The sequence below is a fragment of the Cynocephalus volans genome, chromosome 10 (genome assembly GCF_027409185.1).
Source record: "Cynocephalus volans isolate mCynVol1 chromosome 10, mCynVol1.pri, whole genome shotgun sequence".
NCBI lineage: Eukaryota > Metazoa > Chordata > Mammalia > Dermoptera > Cynocephalidae > Cynocephalus > Cynocephalus volans.
The window spans coordinates 93,581,825-93,599,545 of NC_084469.1; the positions used below are offsets into that span (position 1 = coordinate 93,581,825).

The window sequence follows — 17,721 nt, forward strand, 5'->3', positions numbered from 1 at the left end:
AAAACAGGCAGTGGGCTGGATCTGACCTGAGGATCATAGTTTGCTGCCCCTGCACTAGGCGCTCAGTAAAAGTGAGCTGTGGGTAGTTTCCTCCTGCTCTTCAGCCTTTCAGTCCAAAGACATTTATTGAGCACCTAATGTGTGCCTAGCACTGTTAGGCATCAGGGACACAGAAGTCCTGTCCCTGGAAAAATGGTGTTTTTGTCTCCTAAATAAATGATTCATAGTTGGAAGGGTAGTGGATGCATTTTGTTTTGTAATATAAGGAAGTGGAGGAGGGTGTGCGGAGGGTGAGGGGTTGCTGGGGACATTTCTCCCATCTCCCCAGCCCCAAACCTCCCAGGGCTCCCACCTCCCCCAGAGCAAAAGCAGAAGTCCTCCCCGCAGATCCCAAGTCCCTGCACAAAAGCAGGTGACATCCGCACCCCAGACCCAGGCACACACCTGCCTGGAGGTGGTGCCACAGGAGCCAGGGAAATGGGGCAAGGTGGGGGGTGTCATGGGCCAAAGGAAAGTGGCTCCACTTGACCTCCCTCCCTGGGGGGTGTCCACACTGCCCACGTCCACCTGCTCAGCTAACCCACAATGCACTGCAGCTCCCATCCGTGTTCTGGGGGTAGCGGTCTGGCGCCACCTCTCGGCCCCTGCTCCAACCCACCGCTCAGCTCCGGCCACCCCCTGGACATCCTCTGTGGGCCTGGACTCTGCGGAGGGCTCACACTGAGCTCTGAGTGGACCCCAAACCCCCGTCCTCCTCTGTCCCTTAGTCACCTCCCCGCAGCCCTGATTCCAGCTTAGGCCTTGTGCCCCCTGTCCCTCTGCAGCCTTCCTGGTCTGCCTACCTCATGTCCGCGCTCCGCTCTCCTTCACCAGAGGCATCCGCCCTGACCTGCCCCTGCTCAGATGCCCTGTATGGCTCCCCAGTGCCCTGCAGCCTGACTCTCAAGGCTGAGCCAAGTCCGGGCAAGCTGTCTCTGCCCTCACCTCTCCCGGGTCCATACCCAACACGGGCTCTCCCTGGGTCTTCCTCTAGGAAGACCCTCCTGCCTTCTCCTTTGGGTTATTGGGTCCCCTTGGGACCCTGTTTTAAAGTCCAGCCCCCTTCCCTGTTCCTCTTGCCTGTCCTGGTTGTGCTTTTCCCACTTAATTCTTCTAACAGACCGTGTCATTAATGTATTGTGTTCCGCGTTTCCTTCCCGTCTCTCCCCTGAATTCCGCGGGGCCAGGAATCTGCCTGTCTCCCCCACTTCTGTGTCCCTGGCACCCAGAGCAGCGCCGGCACACAGGAGGCGCTCCATGAATGTTCGTGGAATGAATGAGTGAACGAATAAATGCTTTCTCATCTTCTCTGGCCGTGGCAGCTCCTGTGGGAAGGACGGCGACCACGTCCCCAGGCTGACCTGGGCAGGCGGCTGGGGCCCCGGGCGGGCGGGGCGGCGGTGGGAAGAGCAGGGGTTTGGGTGGCGCTGTGGGCGTTCTCAAGGGGGCACCTTCCATTTCAAGAAAGAAGCAGCAGTGTCCTTTGACTACGCACTTCTTGAAGTTAGAGAAATGCAGAGAGGAGTTTAAAGCAAAGAGGCAGCGATCGATTGACGGTAGCTATCATCGCTGACCCCATACGGGGTCCAGGTGTCACCCGAGGTCACAGGGAGAGACCAAGACGGGGCACGTGTGAGGGGGTCTCTGAGCCTCACACATAAACCCTGGGGGTTTTCTGGGAAGATTTTGAGCTTCTCTCAAATTCTCAGGGACTCTCGATGCCCCCCCCGCCCCTGCTTGAACCCTCTGCTGCTGCTCTGGGCTGCTGAGGCCGTTCACCTACTGAGCACCAGCTGTATACCCTGCTCAGGGTTGTGGGACGGGCACCAACTGTGTACCCCACTCTGGGCTGGGTAGTGAGTGCTGACTGCATACCCCACTCCGGGCTGGGTAGTGAGCGCCGACTGCATACCCCACTCCAGGGTAGGCAATGAACGCTGACTGCATATCCTACTCTAGTGCAGGTGATGAGCACCGACTGCATACCCAGAGCTGCACTCTCTATACCTATAGCTGTTCAGGTCACAATCCCCGGGGTCTGACTGCATGTGTGCTCCACAGACATCCATCAAGGGAGTGAGCAAGACAGTCCGTGACTCTCATGAGCTGTGTGACCTTGGAAAAGCCACTGGGCTTCTCTGTGCCTCAGTTTCCTCACCTGTCAGGTAGGGATGACAACAGCCCTCGCGTTTTAGGGGAGGAAACCAGGTGATGCGTGTATGGGTCAGGGGCTCAGGAATCACTGCTACTACCCCTGTTGCTATTATTGGCACCAATGTGCCAGGGCAAGGCACACAACTGGCCTGTTTCTCAGAGTGTGTCCAGACAGCCTCGGACCCTGGCCCCCTCACAACACCCCTGTACCCACTAGAGGGCCAGTCCCATCAGGCACTGTTGGTGCCTGTAGTGGATTGAGTTATGTCCCCCCAAAACTCACCGACGCTTGAATTGTGTTCCCCAAGTTTTATGTATTAGAAACAACCCCCACTGTGACTGTTAAGAGGGCGGGAGATCCTATTATGGTAATTGGAAGGTGGAGCCTTGAAGAGGTGATTAGACTGTAGGACCTGCAGTAGGGAATGGGTTATATAATGGTGGTCAGGGGCGTGGTTCTGAGGGCTCTAAAAGAAGGGAGAGTCTGTCTGTCTCTCTCTCTTTCTCTTTCTGCTTCCACCATCTTGCAATGTGAGACCCCTGGGTCATTGTCACTGCCACCAGATAGACTTTGGACTTCCTAGCCTGAGAAACTGTAAGCAATGAATTTCATTTGCTTTATAAATCACTCAGTTTTAGGTATTTTGTTATAAGCAACGGAAACGGACTAGTACAGTGCCGTAACCTCACATTTCACATGCCCCCCAAAGGGGTCGAGAAGGGATGAACCCAGCACAGGAAGGAGTGAATCCTGGAGGAAAGGGCGCAACCCCTCCCCCAGCTTCGTAGCCTGAACTGCAGGCCCAGCCCAGTGTCCAGACACGTCATGGAGCAGCAGGCTGGGAACCACGACCCCCACTCTCTTCCATGGCCCTGGGAGCCTGGCCCTTGCAGTTGAGGATGGAGACCACCCAGGTCTGAGAGCTACCCAGCTCCGACTCATCAGCATCGGTGTCCCCATCTGCAGATAATCAGAATCAGAACTCACTCCCAAGGGGGGCTGTGTCCTCTGTACCTGAGACTTGCTCAAGAAAACAAACTTATGTGGTCATGAGTTACTCTCCTCAATATATAAAGAGCTCCAACAAATCAATAACAAAAGTGTTCAGTGAATGGAGCTATTGTCACGGTTGTCATCATCACCATCATTGTCAAGTCTCTGCACTGACTGGTGTCTGAGGGTAGAAACAGCCATCCAAATCCTCCATGGACAGAACCTTCAGGATCACAGTCCAGGAGTTCTGGGTTCTGCTGTGCAGCCCCACACAACGCAGCTCCCCTCTCTGTGCCTCCATTTGGGAAGTGAAAACACTGACCCCCAGCCAGCCCACTCCTTAGGGATGCTGGGAGCTTGGTTATTTGAGACAACAAAGGACAGTTATTTGTTTCACAACTTTTCACCAAAGGGGAAGGAAACGGGCCGACTCTGGGTAGAATCAGCCCCCGAAGAGACAATGGGGGCTGCCCGAGGCCCCACTGCTCCCTTATAGTGTGACCTTGGCCAAAGCGCTTAACCTCCCTGTGCCTCAGTTTCCCCATCAGTAACATGGGGATAGACACAATACTGACATCCTGAGGTAAATAAAGTTCCACACATCTGAATCTTCAGGTAATATTCATCCCAACCCTGGCGGGGTGTGTGGCTGGGGGAGATTTTCCAGATCTCTGCCTTGGTGCAGATCTGGGGGGCAGCTGGGGAAGGTGAGAGATAACCAAGACCGGGGGACCCCCAGTGTAGACTTGAGAGTCTTCCGAGTCCTGGGGACACAGCGGTGCCAGACGGCTCCAGCAGATTAGAGCAGACAGAAGCCACCACAGAGTCTCCCAAGCAAATGTTAAACTGTCATTGGGATGTGTGCGGCCATGCTAGGGGTCCCACACTGCCCCCAGACCCTGGAAACGGCTTTCATGCGGACCTCATTGTTTCCACCTTCCTGGATGTTTCTTAAGGTTGTACTGGCTTCCTGCCACCGCTGCAACGAGCTCCCACGAACTAAGTGGCTTAAAATGACACCAATTTCTTCTCTCTCAGAAGACTAAGCAAGGTGTCAGCAGGGCTGGGTGAATGCTGCTCACTGATGGTGGTGGTGGGGTGGTCCTGACCTCAAATAAAGACTTTCCAGGGTGGCACAAGAGCCTCTGACCTGAGTGTACCCTGAAGCTCACCAAGGCCCATTCCCTCCCTGCTCTACAGCCTCCCATGGCTCCCTGGTGCCTGTAGAAGACCCTGCCTCTCGACCCCCTATTCAAGGCCCTGAATGGCCTGTGCCTGTCCACCTTTGTGCTCTCGGGCCACCAGAGTCTGTGCTTCAGCCATGACCCCAAATCGGCTAGCCTATTCCAGCCACCAGGCATCTGCAGTTGCTGGTACCCCTGCTGGAAGTGCCCTCCCCCTCTGTCTTCCACTAACTCACTCGGGGTCTTCCCAGTGTCAGCTTAGAAGCTGTCCCTCCGGGAAGCCTCCCCTGACCTCCGTGCCAGGCCACGCACCTCAGATGTGTCTCCACAGTGGCGACAGCAATAACCACCACCAGTGGTTTGCAGGGGTCGGCTTGCACTGGCCCACGCGAGAGCTGGTTGATTGAGCTATTTTGCTCAGCTCGGCACTCAGGGCTTTCCCGCTGGCGAGCTGAAATTGACCGTGGTGGGAGTTGAACCAGGGCTTTGAGCCATAGTGAAACACTGACCAGCGCACCACTGCCACCACTGTTGTGATGACAACCGCCCCCCACGTGCTCTGCTCGCTATGTACATGATCTCATTCAAGGCTTGGCCACCAGGAAAATTCCCATCTCACAGGTGAAGAGACCCCGGCACAGCCCGTGTCCCACCAGATGGCATCTGGACCCTGTAGAATGTCAGCCCCCTGGGGTCTCAGTCACTGCTGGATTCCCAGCTCCTAGCACAAGGCCCGGTGTACAGCAGGCGCTCAATAAATAAAGTCCACAATAATCAGAGCTTTCCAGAAAACTGGCCCTTCTTGCCCTCACAGCCCTGAGGTCAGCTCTGATGTTGCAGATAGGGAAACTGAGGTTCAGGGGGCGTGAGGCATGCCCAGGACCGCAGGGCCAGTGAGACGCAGGGCGGGGGCCCTAGGGACACCTGCAACCCCTGGGAGAGCTGCAGGTTCCCGTTGGGTGGGACTGTGAGTCAGGCACTGAGGAAGCTGCCTACACTCACGTAGCCGTGTGGGCATTGGGTAAACTGAGGCACAGAGGGGTTAAGTGACTTCCTGAGGTCACACGGTGACCCCCAGAACCTCACGCTCTCATCCACAGTCCTGTTTCTTGGCCTCACCTGCCAAGACGTCAATGACCAAGACGGCCGAATCATCTGATTTCCCAGAAACGCCCGCTGGGCACAGGGTGTTGCTGGCGGGGCCAAGGCCTCCCGACCACAGGCCACAGCCCGGCTCCCCCTTTCCGGCGGTTGGCTCCCTCAGACCTCTTGAGGGAGACTCCAGCCTGTGACCACCATGGCACTGGGGACAGGGGGCTGGGGCCTCTGGCTGCTCCCTGTGGTCACCATCCTGACGCTGCTCATGAGGCCCCCCGGTGAGGACCCCCCAAACCCCCCACCCAGTATCCCCCAGGCATCCCACCCAAGCCCCCCGTCAGACCCTGTAGTGGGGCCCCACCCAGGAACCTCCCAGGTACCTCAAGAACCCACGCACGGGCCCCCGCCTACTTAGCCCCCGATGGCTGCCCCTCTCTGGGCCTCCACTGGGGATGGGGGAGGGGCCAGCTGGGGTCTTGGCCAGGCCCAGGTTCTGCAGGGTCTGGAGCCCCTCCCAGAGCACTTGGGGGGCTTGTATTGGCCCCTCTGTCTCCAGCTTGCTCTCTGGTCTCTCTGTGTCTCCCTCTGACTTCTTTCCTCCCCTGCCCGAACCCCCACCCCTGTCCAATGCCAACGCTGCCCCTGCGAGCCCTTCATCCATCCGGCACCCCTGACGCAGGCTGTCCCCCCATCGCAGACTCCTGGGGGGCCCACATCATTGGGGGCCATGAGGTGACCCCCCACTCCTGGCCCTACATGGCATCTGTGAGCTTCGAGGGCCAGCACCACTGCGGGGGCTTCCTGCTGCGAGCCCGCTGGGTGGTCTCTGCCGCCCACTGCTTCAGCAACAGGTGAGCCTCCCCCCTTGGGATGCCATGTAAGCTGGATGCCAGGCCAGTGGGGCAGCCGGGGACACGCAGGGGCAGCCTGGACCCCATCCCCATTGCCTGGCCAGGGGGCTTGTGCAGAAGAGACCATCCTCGTGGGGGGCCAGACTTACCAGGCAGCAAAGAGAAAATAGAGAAGGGGCTTGTGGAGAGACGTAGAGAAGCAGCCATCAAGACTGCAATTAAATATTGTAACTATGCTGCTATCCATTCTAAGTAGATCGTTACAATTGCCAAAATGAATATGGAAACGATTGTAGTTGATATTATAATTGAGGTGGGAATTATAGTAAATACAACAAGCATTATGTTCATTGTAACTACATTTTTGTAAGAATATTTCAAATTAATACTGCATCTATGGGAGTTGATACAATTGTGATGGAATAATCATTGTGGAGGGGCTGGATTGCTGTGACCCCATTTTGCAGATGGGGACACTGAGGCCTCGCTCACCCTCCCCTCCCTGCAGAGACCCCCGCACGGGCCTGGTGGTGCTGGGGGCTCACACCCTGCATACCTCAGAGCCCACGCGACAGGTGTTTAGCATCGCGGCTCTCGTCACACACCCCGACTACCGGCCCATGACCCACGCCAATGACATCTGTCTGCTGCGGGTGAGACATGGGGTAGGCGGGGGGTATGTGGGCAGGTCTGGCTGTCCCTGGCCACTCACTATGATCTGACTTCTGTTTTTAAAAGCAGCTGGACCCCATACTGGCCAGATGCCGGGGGTGGGGTGGGGGGAAAGATGGTCCCCTGTGAACTCCGGAGACAGGTCAGATCCCTCCTCTGCTCACAACCCTCTATGGCTCCCACCTCCTTCAGGACAAAAGCCAAAAGTCCTCTTGGTACTCACAGGCCCTGCTAATCTGTACTTGTCACCTCCACACCTGCCCTGTCAGTTCCCCCACTCAAGACACCAGCAATCTATGTTCCATCAGTATCCCCAACATGGTCCCACCTCCAGACCTTTGCACAGGCTGTGTCCCCTGCCTGGTGCACCATTCCCCCAGACACAGCAGGGTTTCCTCTCTTCTCTTTCGAGTTTTTGCTCAAACGTCGCCTTCCCGGGAGGCCTCCCCTGACCATGCCCCGCATTCTGCAGCCTGCTGTCCTTTGCCCTGTCCTGTCTGTGGTCTGGCACAGTCCTCAACTGCTAGCACCTGCACGATTCACTTCTCACCATGGCCGCTATGTACTGCCTTCTCCGGATCTCATGGACAGGGATTTTTTTCATCTTACTGCTGGGCTGGCCGGCCGTTAAGGCACACAGCAGGCACAGAAAGAGGGAGTGACCGAGACTCCAGGGCCACCATTAAAAACCCAGATCCCACCCTGTGCTGCAGGAGCCCCTTTGGGCCTCTCTGTGGAGTTCTCTGGGCGAGAAGTGGCTCCTCCTGTAAATGTGTTTCACCCCCTGACCACGTGTGCCATGACCACGTGGGCTGACCTCACACCGCCCCCTCCTGCTCAGGGGCCACCCCTCTCCCTAAGCTTTCCACCCAGGAACCCCAAGTTAAATTCCAGGCACTGCTCAGGGTCTACTTTTTAGAGGAGAAATATCCCAAACATGCCCTACAAATGTGGTAAAGATAAAACAGGACAGTAATGGTCTCTTGCACTGGACATCTTGGGGGTGCAGCATTCTGTTAACAAAATAAAATGGAGGCGACGAGTGTCAGCAGCCAAAGCTTTTGGGTGAATTTTCCTCATTTGTGAAACCCCAAAGCCTAGGAGCCCTGCTCTGGTTTCCCCAGCCCATGGTACAGATGGGGAAACCGAGGCTGGTAGAGCAGTCAGGGATATACCCAAGGCCATGGAGTGAGCCCCAATACCAGGGGTCTGAGCCATTCCTTCCATAACCATTGATTGAGCACCAGCTGTATTCAAGGCACCAGGGACATGGTTACTGGGCTCCCCAGAGCCCTTGGCCTGACACGGTGTGGCAGCTTGGTAAATCGGCCTTGGCAGGGACACATGGGAGGTCAGAGGGGGTTCCTATCTCACCCTGGAGTCTGGAGAGGTGTGGAGGAGGTGGCGGGCTGAGTAGGAACAGTGCTCGGGCAGAGGGTGCCGCGTGAGGGTGCCATGTGGAGGGGGGCCCAGAGGTTTTATCCCAGGGCAATGGGGAGCCATGAGAGGGCTTAGAGCAGAGAAGGAGATGGGGTTTGAGAGATCCTTTGGGCAGCTGAGGACCTGCCACTGGAGGTCTGGAGGCTGGGGGAGGCCAGGGTCCAGGTCCAAGGTGGGTGAGGCCTAATGGGCAGGGGCTTCTTGTGACAAGGGAAGGAGGGCCTTCCAGCAGAGCCTAATGATGGCTGTGAATCTTCTCTTCCCACAAGCAGACCAGGTGTCTCAGATGGGTAAACTGAGGCAGGAGCCATGGTAGGTGGGTGGGCGTTGGGGAGGAGGGGGTGGCCCTAAACTCAACACTCTCCCTGCAGCTGAATGGCTCTGCTGTCCTGGGTCCTGCCGTGGGGCTGCTGAGGCTTCCTCGGAGAAATGCTAGGCCACCGATGGCCGGGGCTCGGTGCCAGGTGGCTGGCTGGGGCTTCATGTCCAACTTTGAGGACCTGCCACCTGGGCTGATGGAGGCTGAGGTCCGAGTGCTGGGCCTGGACACCTGCAACAGCTCCTGGAGGGGCCAGCTGAGCCCTGCCATGCTCTGCACCCACAGTGGCGACCGCTGGAGGCATGGCTTCTGCTCGGTAAGATACTGACTCTCTGCCCCACCCATTGACTATATGGGGAAACCTAGGCCCACAGAGAGGGTCAGAGCAGGGCAGAGCCTTGAGAATTAAGTTCCACTGATGTTTGGCCAGATGCAGAAGCTGAGGCCCAGGAAGGGCAGAGAGTTGACGAGGGTCATGCAGGGCTGCCACGTTCAGCTGTGTAGGTTGTGCACTGCACAAAGCACTGGAGACTTGAATATTTCTATAAGCAGCGTCCAGTAAGGGGCAGTAATAGGCCTGCAGGAGGCAGCGCCTGCTCCTAAGACCTCGTATGCTGTGAGCTAACAGCAGCGTTGGCCCTGTTGCCGGGGAAGATGCTCAGCCTGGAGCGTCTTCTGTTCTAGGCAAAAGAGTGACAAGGTTCGGAACACAAATTCCGGAGCCCAGCTGCCTGGGTCCAGTCCAGACTGTGCCACCTTCCAGATGTGTGACCTTGGAAAAGTCACCTCATTTCTCTGGGACTCACTTCATCTGTGAAACTGCCACACTTATCGGACCTACTTCATAGGGCAGAGCGGATTCCAGGTGGCAGTTAGGGTGGTGGGACTGGGGTCAGAGATTTTAGAGTGAGCATTCAGGGAGGTCTCTCTGAGAGAGCACCTTGGAGCTGAGGTTTGGAGGAGCCTCATGCCAGGCTGAGGGACTGGTCGGAGGCCTGCTGTGTACAGCCGTGCAGGTCGCGACTGCACAAAGCACCGTGGACTTGTGCGTCTGTAAAAGCAGGTCTGGCAGAGGGTAGGAACAAGTCTCCAGGGTGTGCAAAGGCCGCAACAGAGAGGAGGCTGATGTGGTCAGAACCAAGCGAGTTATGAGCAGAGAAAGGCAGAGAGGTGGGTGGGGCTGGGTCCTCAGGGCCTTGAAGGCAGAGAGGTGGGTTTAGTTTTTCACTTTAAGAGCACTAGAGAGTCATGGAAGGGTTTTGAGGAAGGGCGGTGGTTGGGGCTGGCCGGTTAGCCCAGCTGGTGAGAGCGTGGTGCTGACAAATCCAAGGTCCAGCGTTTCGTGCCTGCACCTGCCAGCCACCGAGGAAACAAAAAAGGGTGTGTGTGTGTGATCACACTGACCTGTAGAAGCTCCTTTGGGGAAAATGAGACCCAGAGAGGGGCCCTGACCTTGCCTTTCCCTTCTCCCCAGGGGGACTCCGGGGGGCCCTTGGTGTGCAGGAGCAGGGCCCATGGCCTTGTCTCCTTCTCTGGCCTCTGGTGTGGTGACCCCAAGACTCCCGATGTGTACACACAGGTATCTGCCTTTGTGGCCTGGATCTGGGACGTGGTTCGGCGGGGCAGCCCATAGCCTGGCCCCCCACCCAGGACCACTGGGCCCCCCACAAGAGCTGCCTGAACCACAGCCTTGCTGGGTATACGAGTGGGATGGCAAATGGTGACCATCAGCTCCGGGCCTGGAATATTCTCTGGCTGGGGCAGGGATCCCTGGAAGCCCAGGAAGCCTGGAGTGCAGGGCTGAGGGTGGTGGTGGGGGGTGGTAAGGGGCATTTGTTCCAAATGAAAAGGGCCAAATCAAATGGAGTAAAATGTTGAGTGACTAACCAGACATTCTGGGTGCCAGCCTCACCCCCAGTCAGCTGCAGGGTCCTCTCCTCTTCCCCCAGTGTTCCCTTTGCCCTGGACCCCTCTCCACCCTCTCACAGCCCCACCACAAACCCCTCTGGATGCCCCCACAACACTTTATAGCCTTCCCTCCGGCCAGCCCCCCGGCATTGCACCTGCAGGTCTCCCTGCCTGAAATGCCGTTCCCCCACTCTACAGTTGACTAACCATGCTGGTGGACAGACGGGGAGACTGAGGCTGGGGAATTTTGAGTTCCCTGAGCAGGGGGGCTGCTGGGACAGCAGGGGGGTCTCCCCATCTCCAGTGTGGAATCCCAAGTTGGCCTGACCTCACACCAAGCCTTGCCCTCATGCTGCTTAGAGTAGCATCTGGCACATAGAAAGTCCCATCCGTCATGACCGTCACAGACCATTATTATCGTATTGCTATTGTTGCACTGCCTAATCCTTCAAGGCCAGGCCTCTGTTTCTGGACCACATCAAGGCCTCTTTTCTCCCCCCACCCCGCCGGCCTCTCCCCGGCTGCTGCCCACTGCCCAGAGGCGGACACTGAGGCCCCAAGGACATTTGCCCTCGTCTCTCCTCTGGATTTTTCAAGAACCCCCCACTCACCACCCCAGACCCCAGGCTGGTAACCCCCTAGCCTGATGGGGGTGGCACAGAGTCCAGAGAAAGGAAGCAAACTGAGGCTTGAACACCCGAAGTGGCTTTTTTCAGTCTTTAATTCTTTGGTGACACAGGACCCCAGGGTGGGGGGAGGATGCCTGGTCAGGGGGTTCAGGCAGATCCTCCTGCTCAAGGACACTTTTCTGGGCATCACAGGTAAGGCACACCTGGGGGGTTGGGTTCCTTCCCCGTTGCTCCCCTTCCCCCAGTATCTGGTCTGAGCACGGGCAATTGATTTTGAGCAAAAACCCAGACTGAATAGAGGGTGAGCCGTCTTGGGGGAATTGATCCAAGACCAGCACCTGGCTGGTGTCACCACCCGGGCCACCCTCAGCTATGCTGGCGGGCAAGGAGGGTACAGTGGGAGCTGGGTCTTAAGGCCCAGCTAGGATGTGCCACTTGGCACCGAGGGGCCCCGAGTCTGAACCCCCACCTGTGGAAGACGCAGCATTCAGCATGCCGCAGGGACACCTGGCTCCAGGGCATTTCATGTATAAGAGTCATGGGCCAGTGGCTGAGCAGGGGTTTGAGGGTCCCCCCCCAAGTGGATCAGGCACTGCCGGACACAGTGCCCTGTTCTGAGCTGACGCTAGCCGCTCCCCATCTGAGGCCACGCAGTGTCGCGATGGGAACCCACATGAATTGCAGCTGGGAAAGGGCTGGGTGGGTCTGTTGTGCGCCCTCCCAGAGTCCACACTGGGCTTTTCAGAGGCTTTCCCAGGATGTACAGGAGGAGTAGGGGCAGTGGGAAACCTGGAGTTCTTGGGCTGGTAGGGGACCGGGGTGGCTGCTTCCTTGGCCTTCATGAAGGGCCTGTCTGGTCCGGGCCAAGGCTGTCGTGTTCTGAGGCTCATCAATAGACGCCCAGGACGGACCTCCTTTTCACCTCCTGGCCTCAGCCCAAGGTCCCTGCTCTAGAAGGCTGGGAGCTGGGAAAGCCAGCCGAGTCTTTTCATAAATGACCAGCAGGGAATCTCCACCCGCTTATCCCCAAACAAGCACAAGCACGGGGTCCTCCCAGGCCGCAGGGTGTGGGCGGCAGGGCCAGAAGCTTCCCAGAAAAATCCCGGAAAGCTGAGGCCAGGTACCTGCGGCTCCGTCCCCTCCCGCCCACCCACCCTGCTCCCTGGCCTCCTTCCCTAAATCCTTCCAAGATATCCTCAGGGGGACTCCGGGATCCCCAAGTGGTCCCAGCCCAGGCTCTGGGGAGTGCCCATGGACATAAATTAGACTCTGCTGTGGCAATAAATAAAACGGGGAGGCCTGGAACGCCAGGCTCAGGCCCGCCCCGCGGGCTCACACGAAGTTTCTCTTCTCTTCCTCGGCCGACTGGGCACCTGGCTGCAGTGGGGGGCCTGCAAGGGTGGGCGGCGAGAAAGACCGCGATGAGGACTCGGCGCAGGCGCTGGGGGTTAGACCCGGCTGGCCCGGGTTGGGCCCCCGCCCTGCGCCCGCACCTGAGCAGTTGCCCGCGTGGCGCAAGCCGATGGAGCGGCCCAGGAAGCAGGTGGCCTGGCGCAGGTGACACAAGGAGAGGTAGGTGACGTTGTTTTTGCCGCAAAGCTCCTTGCCGGGGCTGGACGGCACGGGGCAGGGCTCCGTGCGACACAGCACGCAGTGCGCGCTGCCCGTCTGGTCCACGACGCACGACTGCGGCGGCGGGCACATCACGCGCGTGCAGGACTCTGCGGCCGGGGAGGGTCGGGTCAGGGGCCTCCGAGCCTCGACAACCCGGAGCGCAGGGAGGAGCCCGATGGCCTCGGGGTCCCGCCCCTACGTACTGCGACCTTGGCCCCGGCGCGTGACGCGCACGCCCGGCGGCCCCGCCCCGCGGCCCCGCCCCACGTACTGCGGCAGCGGCCTCGGTACATGACGTGCAGGTCGGGATGGCCCTGGCAGTTCTTCGTGCGGAGCTCGCACTCGTTGCGGTAGGAGGCGCCGTCCGAGCCGCAGACCTGCAGGCGCGCCGGCAGCCCCGTGCAGTTGGGCGCGCACTCGCAGCGCGGGCGGCCCCCCAGCACGCGACACACCTTGTCCGGGCCGCAGTCCACGCTGTCGCACGAATCTGCGGACGCAGGACACGCGCGCGTGGGGCGGGGGCGCAGCGCCGAGGGAGCCCCCGCCCCCCGATTCTGAAGGATGGGGACAGGGGCGCCGTCCGGGGCCGAGGGGCACTGGCTCGGGGTCTGGGTGCGGATCCGTCGGGGACGAGCCGAGGCCGGGCTGCGCCTGGGGATGGGGGGCTCCGCGGGGCCCGGGTGCGTGGCGGGTGTTCTCCGCCCGCCCGGAATCCGGCGTCCGGGGACAGAGCTCCGGCTTCCTCGTCCCGCTCTCCTTCCGCAGCTGGGCTGACGTCTGTGCCCTGATTTACGCGCGTTTCTGGGAAGGCCGGCGGGGGCCCGGCTGCGTCAGCGGTGGGGGCGGGGGGCGCGGGGCTGGGGAACGCCGGCAGCGTCTGTTTCCGGTGGCTGCCAGGACCTCCCCGGAGGAGGCGTCAGTGAGGGCGGGACGGGCCCCCCACCCCCCACGTCTCAGAAGCATTTCCCGGGGAGGGGGCTTCGCACAGCTCTAGCCCCTTGAAACAAGCCTTCCCCCTCTGCAGCCCCATTTCTCAGGTAAGAAAACTGAGGCCCAGCTAGCAGAAGCCTGTCTCTGGGGTTCCCGCCCTCACTTTTAATGCGCTGATCATCACGTCCCAGGCCCTCCCAGGCTCACCGCATCTCCCCAAGTTCCCACTTGACAGACAGGGAAACTGAGGCCCAGCCACAGCTGTGAATATAGGGGAGTCAGGGGCACCTCAACTTGAGAATTTAAGGCCAGACCCCAGAGGGACCCCACCCGCTCCAGTTCTCTTGCTTGTGGGTCTGGAGGGCGGACTCTTGAGCACGGCTCTTGAGTTTACACTCCAGCCTCAGTTTCCCAGTGTGTAAAGTGGGGCTGATACGGGAACCCACTTTACGGGGTGAGCTGACACTCCTAAGAGAATGGCCAGCACCCCCACCTTGCCTCTGCCAGGGCATGTGGGCCGCACCTGGGCGCCTCCCACGCAGCCCGCCCACACGCACATCTGGAAATGCTCCACGCGGCTGGCTTCACGCAAGCCGGAACGGAAGGGGGGTCTGAGGTCCCATCCCCAGGGCCATGTGGAGGAGGGGAGTCCGGGGCCATCTCATGCCCAGGCCAGATACTTTTGAAGCCTGTCCTCCTCCCCGAAGCCAGGGGGGTGGGGTGGGGGAGCGTGGCAGTGAATTCAGGACCACCCAGCCAGGCTGGTCTGGGATTAATCACGTCCCAGTGGCCGGCTGGGCTTCTCTGATTCTTGCCTCATTCCTGCTCCCCTACCTGACCCCACCCACAAGGGCCTGACCCTGGGCCATGGTGTCTGCCGATATGTCTCCTGCACCTTCTCCAGTGGGAGAACTCCTAATCATCCCCCAACACCCCAGCTGGAATGCCCACCTTCTCCAAGTCACGTCCGGACACCCCCTCTGGAACCCTGCAGGTTCGGCCCTGACCACAGACGGCTAGGAGGGTCCTCTCATCCACCCTCCAGGCCAGAGAATACGTCTGACTCATTCATTCTGCCTTTAGAGAGCTCCTGGTCTGATGTAGGAGGCAGCATTTCTCAGCATGTAGTCTAGAAGGTACACGCTTGTTACACAGTCGGCTGCAATCCCACCGCAGACCCCTGGAATATGTGCAGTTAAGGGACCTGGTGTGGACATTTGGGAGTTACAGCCCAGAATGGCCAGTCAGGAAGTGAGGTGTAAGCCGAGTCTATCTCTACCAGGTGATACAGGTGGGAAAGGCCATCCAGGCAGAGGGCTCGGTGTGAGGAGAGGCCCAGAAGCTGGAGACCGAGCTAGGGATGGTCACAACCTCTCCTTGAGACCTCAGCGTCAGGAGGCTGAATCCTGGGAACTGAGAAGGCCCCTGCACAGCCTCCTGCACGCCCCGGAGCTCACTCCTGTGTGTTCCATCTTCCACCACACTGATTTGTTTTTGCTGGTCCTAAGCTGAGAGGCGCCCATCCTGCCCCTGACCTGGGCCACTGCCCAGGGTCTCACCTTTGCACCGGGTACAATGGACAACACCCAGGAAGCCGAGGAGATTGATCTTGTTCCCGGACTGGGTGATGTTGGACCAGGCGATGTCGATGTTGCTGGAGTTACAGCACTCAGCCTGGCTCACGTTCGTCCTCAGCAACCGGCTGCAGGTAGCCTCCGGGCCCTGCTGGAGCCAGCAGGTGCCAGCTGTGGGCGAAAGGGACAGTTCCTATAGGCCACTCCTGATACCCAGCTCCCGGCCCCCAGGTATGCACAGTCAGTTCTCAGGAGCTGTGGAGGGGATGATTGACTCCCAACCCAGGAAGGAGGGATAGAGAATACCACAGGTACCCCAACCCTGGCTCCGGAGACTTTGGGGATCCCTCCCCCTCTCAGAGCTCCACCCCCCACCCCCGTCCAGGGAGACTCTCCCCGTTTCCTCCAAGCCCCCAGGCCTGGGGCCTGGCATCCCGCCCATACGGTCAAACAGCAGGGTCAAATACCAGGCACTGGACATGTAGGGTCAGTGGGCCCCGGAGCTGTTCTCCCGCCTCTGCCCTCTGTCTAGACAGCGCCCGTGGGCACGCGGAGCCCCCTCGCCTGGCAGCCCCCCCGCCCGGCTGCCTCTTACTCACTCCAACTTGGGAACATTCCCCTTGCATGAGCTCACTGCCTCCCCGGGGATGCGGCCTTCGGGGAGGGGGCTCGGCTGTCCCTTCTTTGCGGGGCTGGGGTGGGGCTGCTGGGGGGGAGAATGCGTGGGACGGGGGCAGACGGTCCTTACTTCCTTCACCCTTAGGTGGGGGCAGGAATGGCCCCAGCCCCAGCCCCAGAGTGCTCACTCATTCTCAGATGCTGCCCAGCGCCTTCCAGGGACGGTCTCTGGGAACCCGGTACCTTGGCACCCATCTTATAAAAGGGGAAACTGAGGCCAGGGGTCGGGATGTTTCTTGCCTGGCATCTCCCAGAGAGTATGAGATGCCCAATGCCCCGGCTACCTAAGCCGGACTGGGGAAGATCTAAGACTCCAGATGGAGGTCCTGGGTCCAGCCACCCAGCACCGCCTCTCTTGGGGCATCAGGACCCACCCATGGGGTCCCAGTTTGGATCCTGACTTTGCCACTTACAGGCTGTATGACCCTGAGCCTCAGTTTCCCCATCTGGAAAACGGGAGTGTTGAGGGTTCTCACACTGCTGGGCTGTTCCACGGATTCACGGAGGAAGAGGTAGACACTAAGCGCTCAATAAGTGTCAGCCGTCATCGTGATTACTAACCTCCCTCTGCTGACCTCCTGGTGACCCTCCTTCGGGCCCTTTGGGGCTGGGGGAGGGGAGCCCCTGGCCCTCCTGGATCAACCTGCGCCCCGGTCCCCCGGCCGCATTCCGGGCAGGCCCACGTGGGTGGCCCGCCTCACCCGCCCCTTCCGGCCGCCCCACTCACCGGGCGCCGGGTCCCCCGAGCCCATGGAGCCCAGGAAGCCCAGGAAGCCCACGGCCCAGGCCAGGGCCACCCAGGGCAGTGGCGACAGTCGGCGCGGCGCTCCAGAACGCATGGCGAAGGCAGAGACGGCGGCGGACACTCGGGCGGGCAGCTGGGCGGAGGCGGCACCGGGGCACCGACTTGCGGCGCTCGGCGGCCGCGCTCCCTATAAAGGTCCCGCTGGCCGCGGGGGGGCGGGGCCAGCCGGGGCGGGGCGCGCGCGTGAATGGCCGGGGGCGAGGCTGTGTCCCGCGGCCCTGTGCAGGGGCAGGGCCTGGCCGCCGGGGGTGGCAGCGGGTGGGGGCAGCCGGGGTCACATGCGGGAGCCGGAGACCGCATCTGGGAAGATGCGTAGCCAGGGGCCGGGGGGCCGAGTTGTGACCCTGGGTGTGAGTTCGAGGTGGTGACAGCTTTGGGTGGACAGAGGGGCGCCGGGAGGTGTCACTGTGGCTTTGGGGTCTTGGGCTGTGAACTAACAGGGGACCCATGGGGAGTGTGTCTGGGTATATGTGTACCACGTCGAGGTCTGCACATGGTCACCTGTGTGGCTTAAGTTTGTCCTGGGCCCCCAGCCCGACCTCAGCCCTACGTGCCCCGCATGCCCGGGCCTCGGCTGCTCGTGGCCCGCTGCTCACCTGCGAGCCGCGCCCCTTGCACCCGGCCGCCAGTGCACACGGCTGGGCGCGAGCGAGTCAGTGGGGTGGAGGCGAAGTGGGGTGCGGCGGGGAGAGACCCGAGACACAGCTAGTCCCCAAAACATCCGTAATAGCTTCCAAAGAGCCTGCCACTGCCTGGGAGGCCGTGCATCAGGCCCCACACTTGGCACACGGTGCCCCCAGGCCCCAGCAACAAGAATGTAGTGTTTCCGAGC

General features: G+C 60.0%; 2 protein-coding genes across 2 annotated transcripts; one reads left to right on the forward strand and one right to left on the reverse strand.

Annotated features, from left to right (window-relative positions):
- The first annotated feature begins 5,668 nt into the window (after window positions 1–5,668).
- PRSS57 (serine protease 57) lies at window positions 5,669–10,384 on the forward strand. Its single transcript, XM_063108933.1, has 5 exons — window positions 5,669–5,747; window positions 6,167–6,320; window positions 6,829–6,973; window positions 8,804–9,067; window positions 10,226–10,384. The coding sequence occupies exons 1-5, from the start codon at window positions 5,669–5,671 to the stop codon at window positions 10,382–10,384; spliced, it is 801 nt and encodes a 266-aa protein (XP_062965003.1).
- Window positions 10,385–11,362: 978 nt separating this feature from the next.
- FSTL3 (follistatin like 3) lies at window positions 11,363–16,987 on the reverse strand. The gene is made up of 5 exons (XM_063110777.1): window positions 16,812–16,987; window positions 15,392–15,577; window positions 13,174–13,389; window positions 12,782–13,009; window positions 11,363–12,679 (listed from the first exon to the last, which is right to left on the reverse strand). The coding sequence occupies exons 1-5, from the start codon at window positions 16,921–16,923 to the stop codon at window positions 12,621–12,623; spliced, it is 801 nt and encodes a 266-aa protein (XP_062966847.1). The 5' UTR covers window positions 16,924–16,987; the 3' UTR covers window positions 11,363–12,620.
- Between the last annotated feature and the right edge of the window lie 734 nt (window positions 16,988–17,721).

What these genes read in the sequence shown, in the direction of transcription:
- PRSS57 (XM_063108933.1), top strand. Translation starts at nt 5,669, where the DNA reads ATGGCACTGGGGACAGGGGGCTGGGGCCTCTGGCTGCTCCCTGTGGTC. An exon ending in ATGACATCTGTCTGCTGCGG is followed by an intron (nt 6,974 to 8,803) that starts GTGAGACATGGG and finishes CTCTCCCTGCAG; the next exon opens with CTGAATGGCTCTGCTGTCCT. An exon ending in GGAGGCATGGCTTCTGCTCG is followed by an intron (nt 9,068 to 10,225) that starts GTAAGATACTGA and finishes CCTTCTCCCCAG; the next exon opens with GGGGACTCCGGGGGGCCCTT.
- FSTL3 (XM_063110777.1), bottom strand. Translation starts at nt 16,923, where the DNA reads ATGCGTTCTGGAGCGCCGCGCCGACTGTCGCCACTGCCCTGGGTGGCC. An exon ending in CTCGGGGGACCCGGCGCCCG is followed by an intron (nt 15,578 to 16,811) that starts GTGAGTGGGGCG and finishes TTTCGCCCACAG; the next exon opens with CTGGCACCTGCTGGCTCCAG. An exon ending in CCATTGTACCCGGTGCAAAG is followed by an intron (nt 13,390 to 15,391) that starts GTGAGACCCTGG and finishes CTGCGTCCGCAG; the next exon opens with ATTCGTGCGACAGCGTGGAC.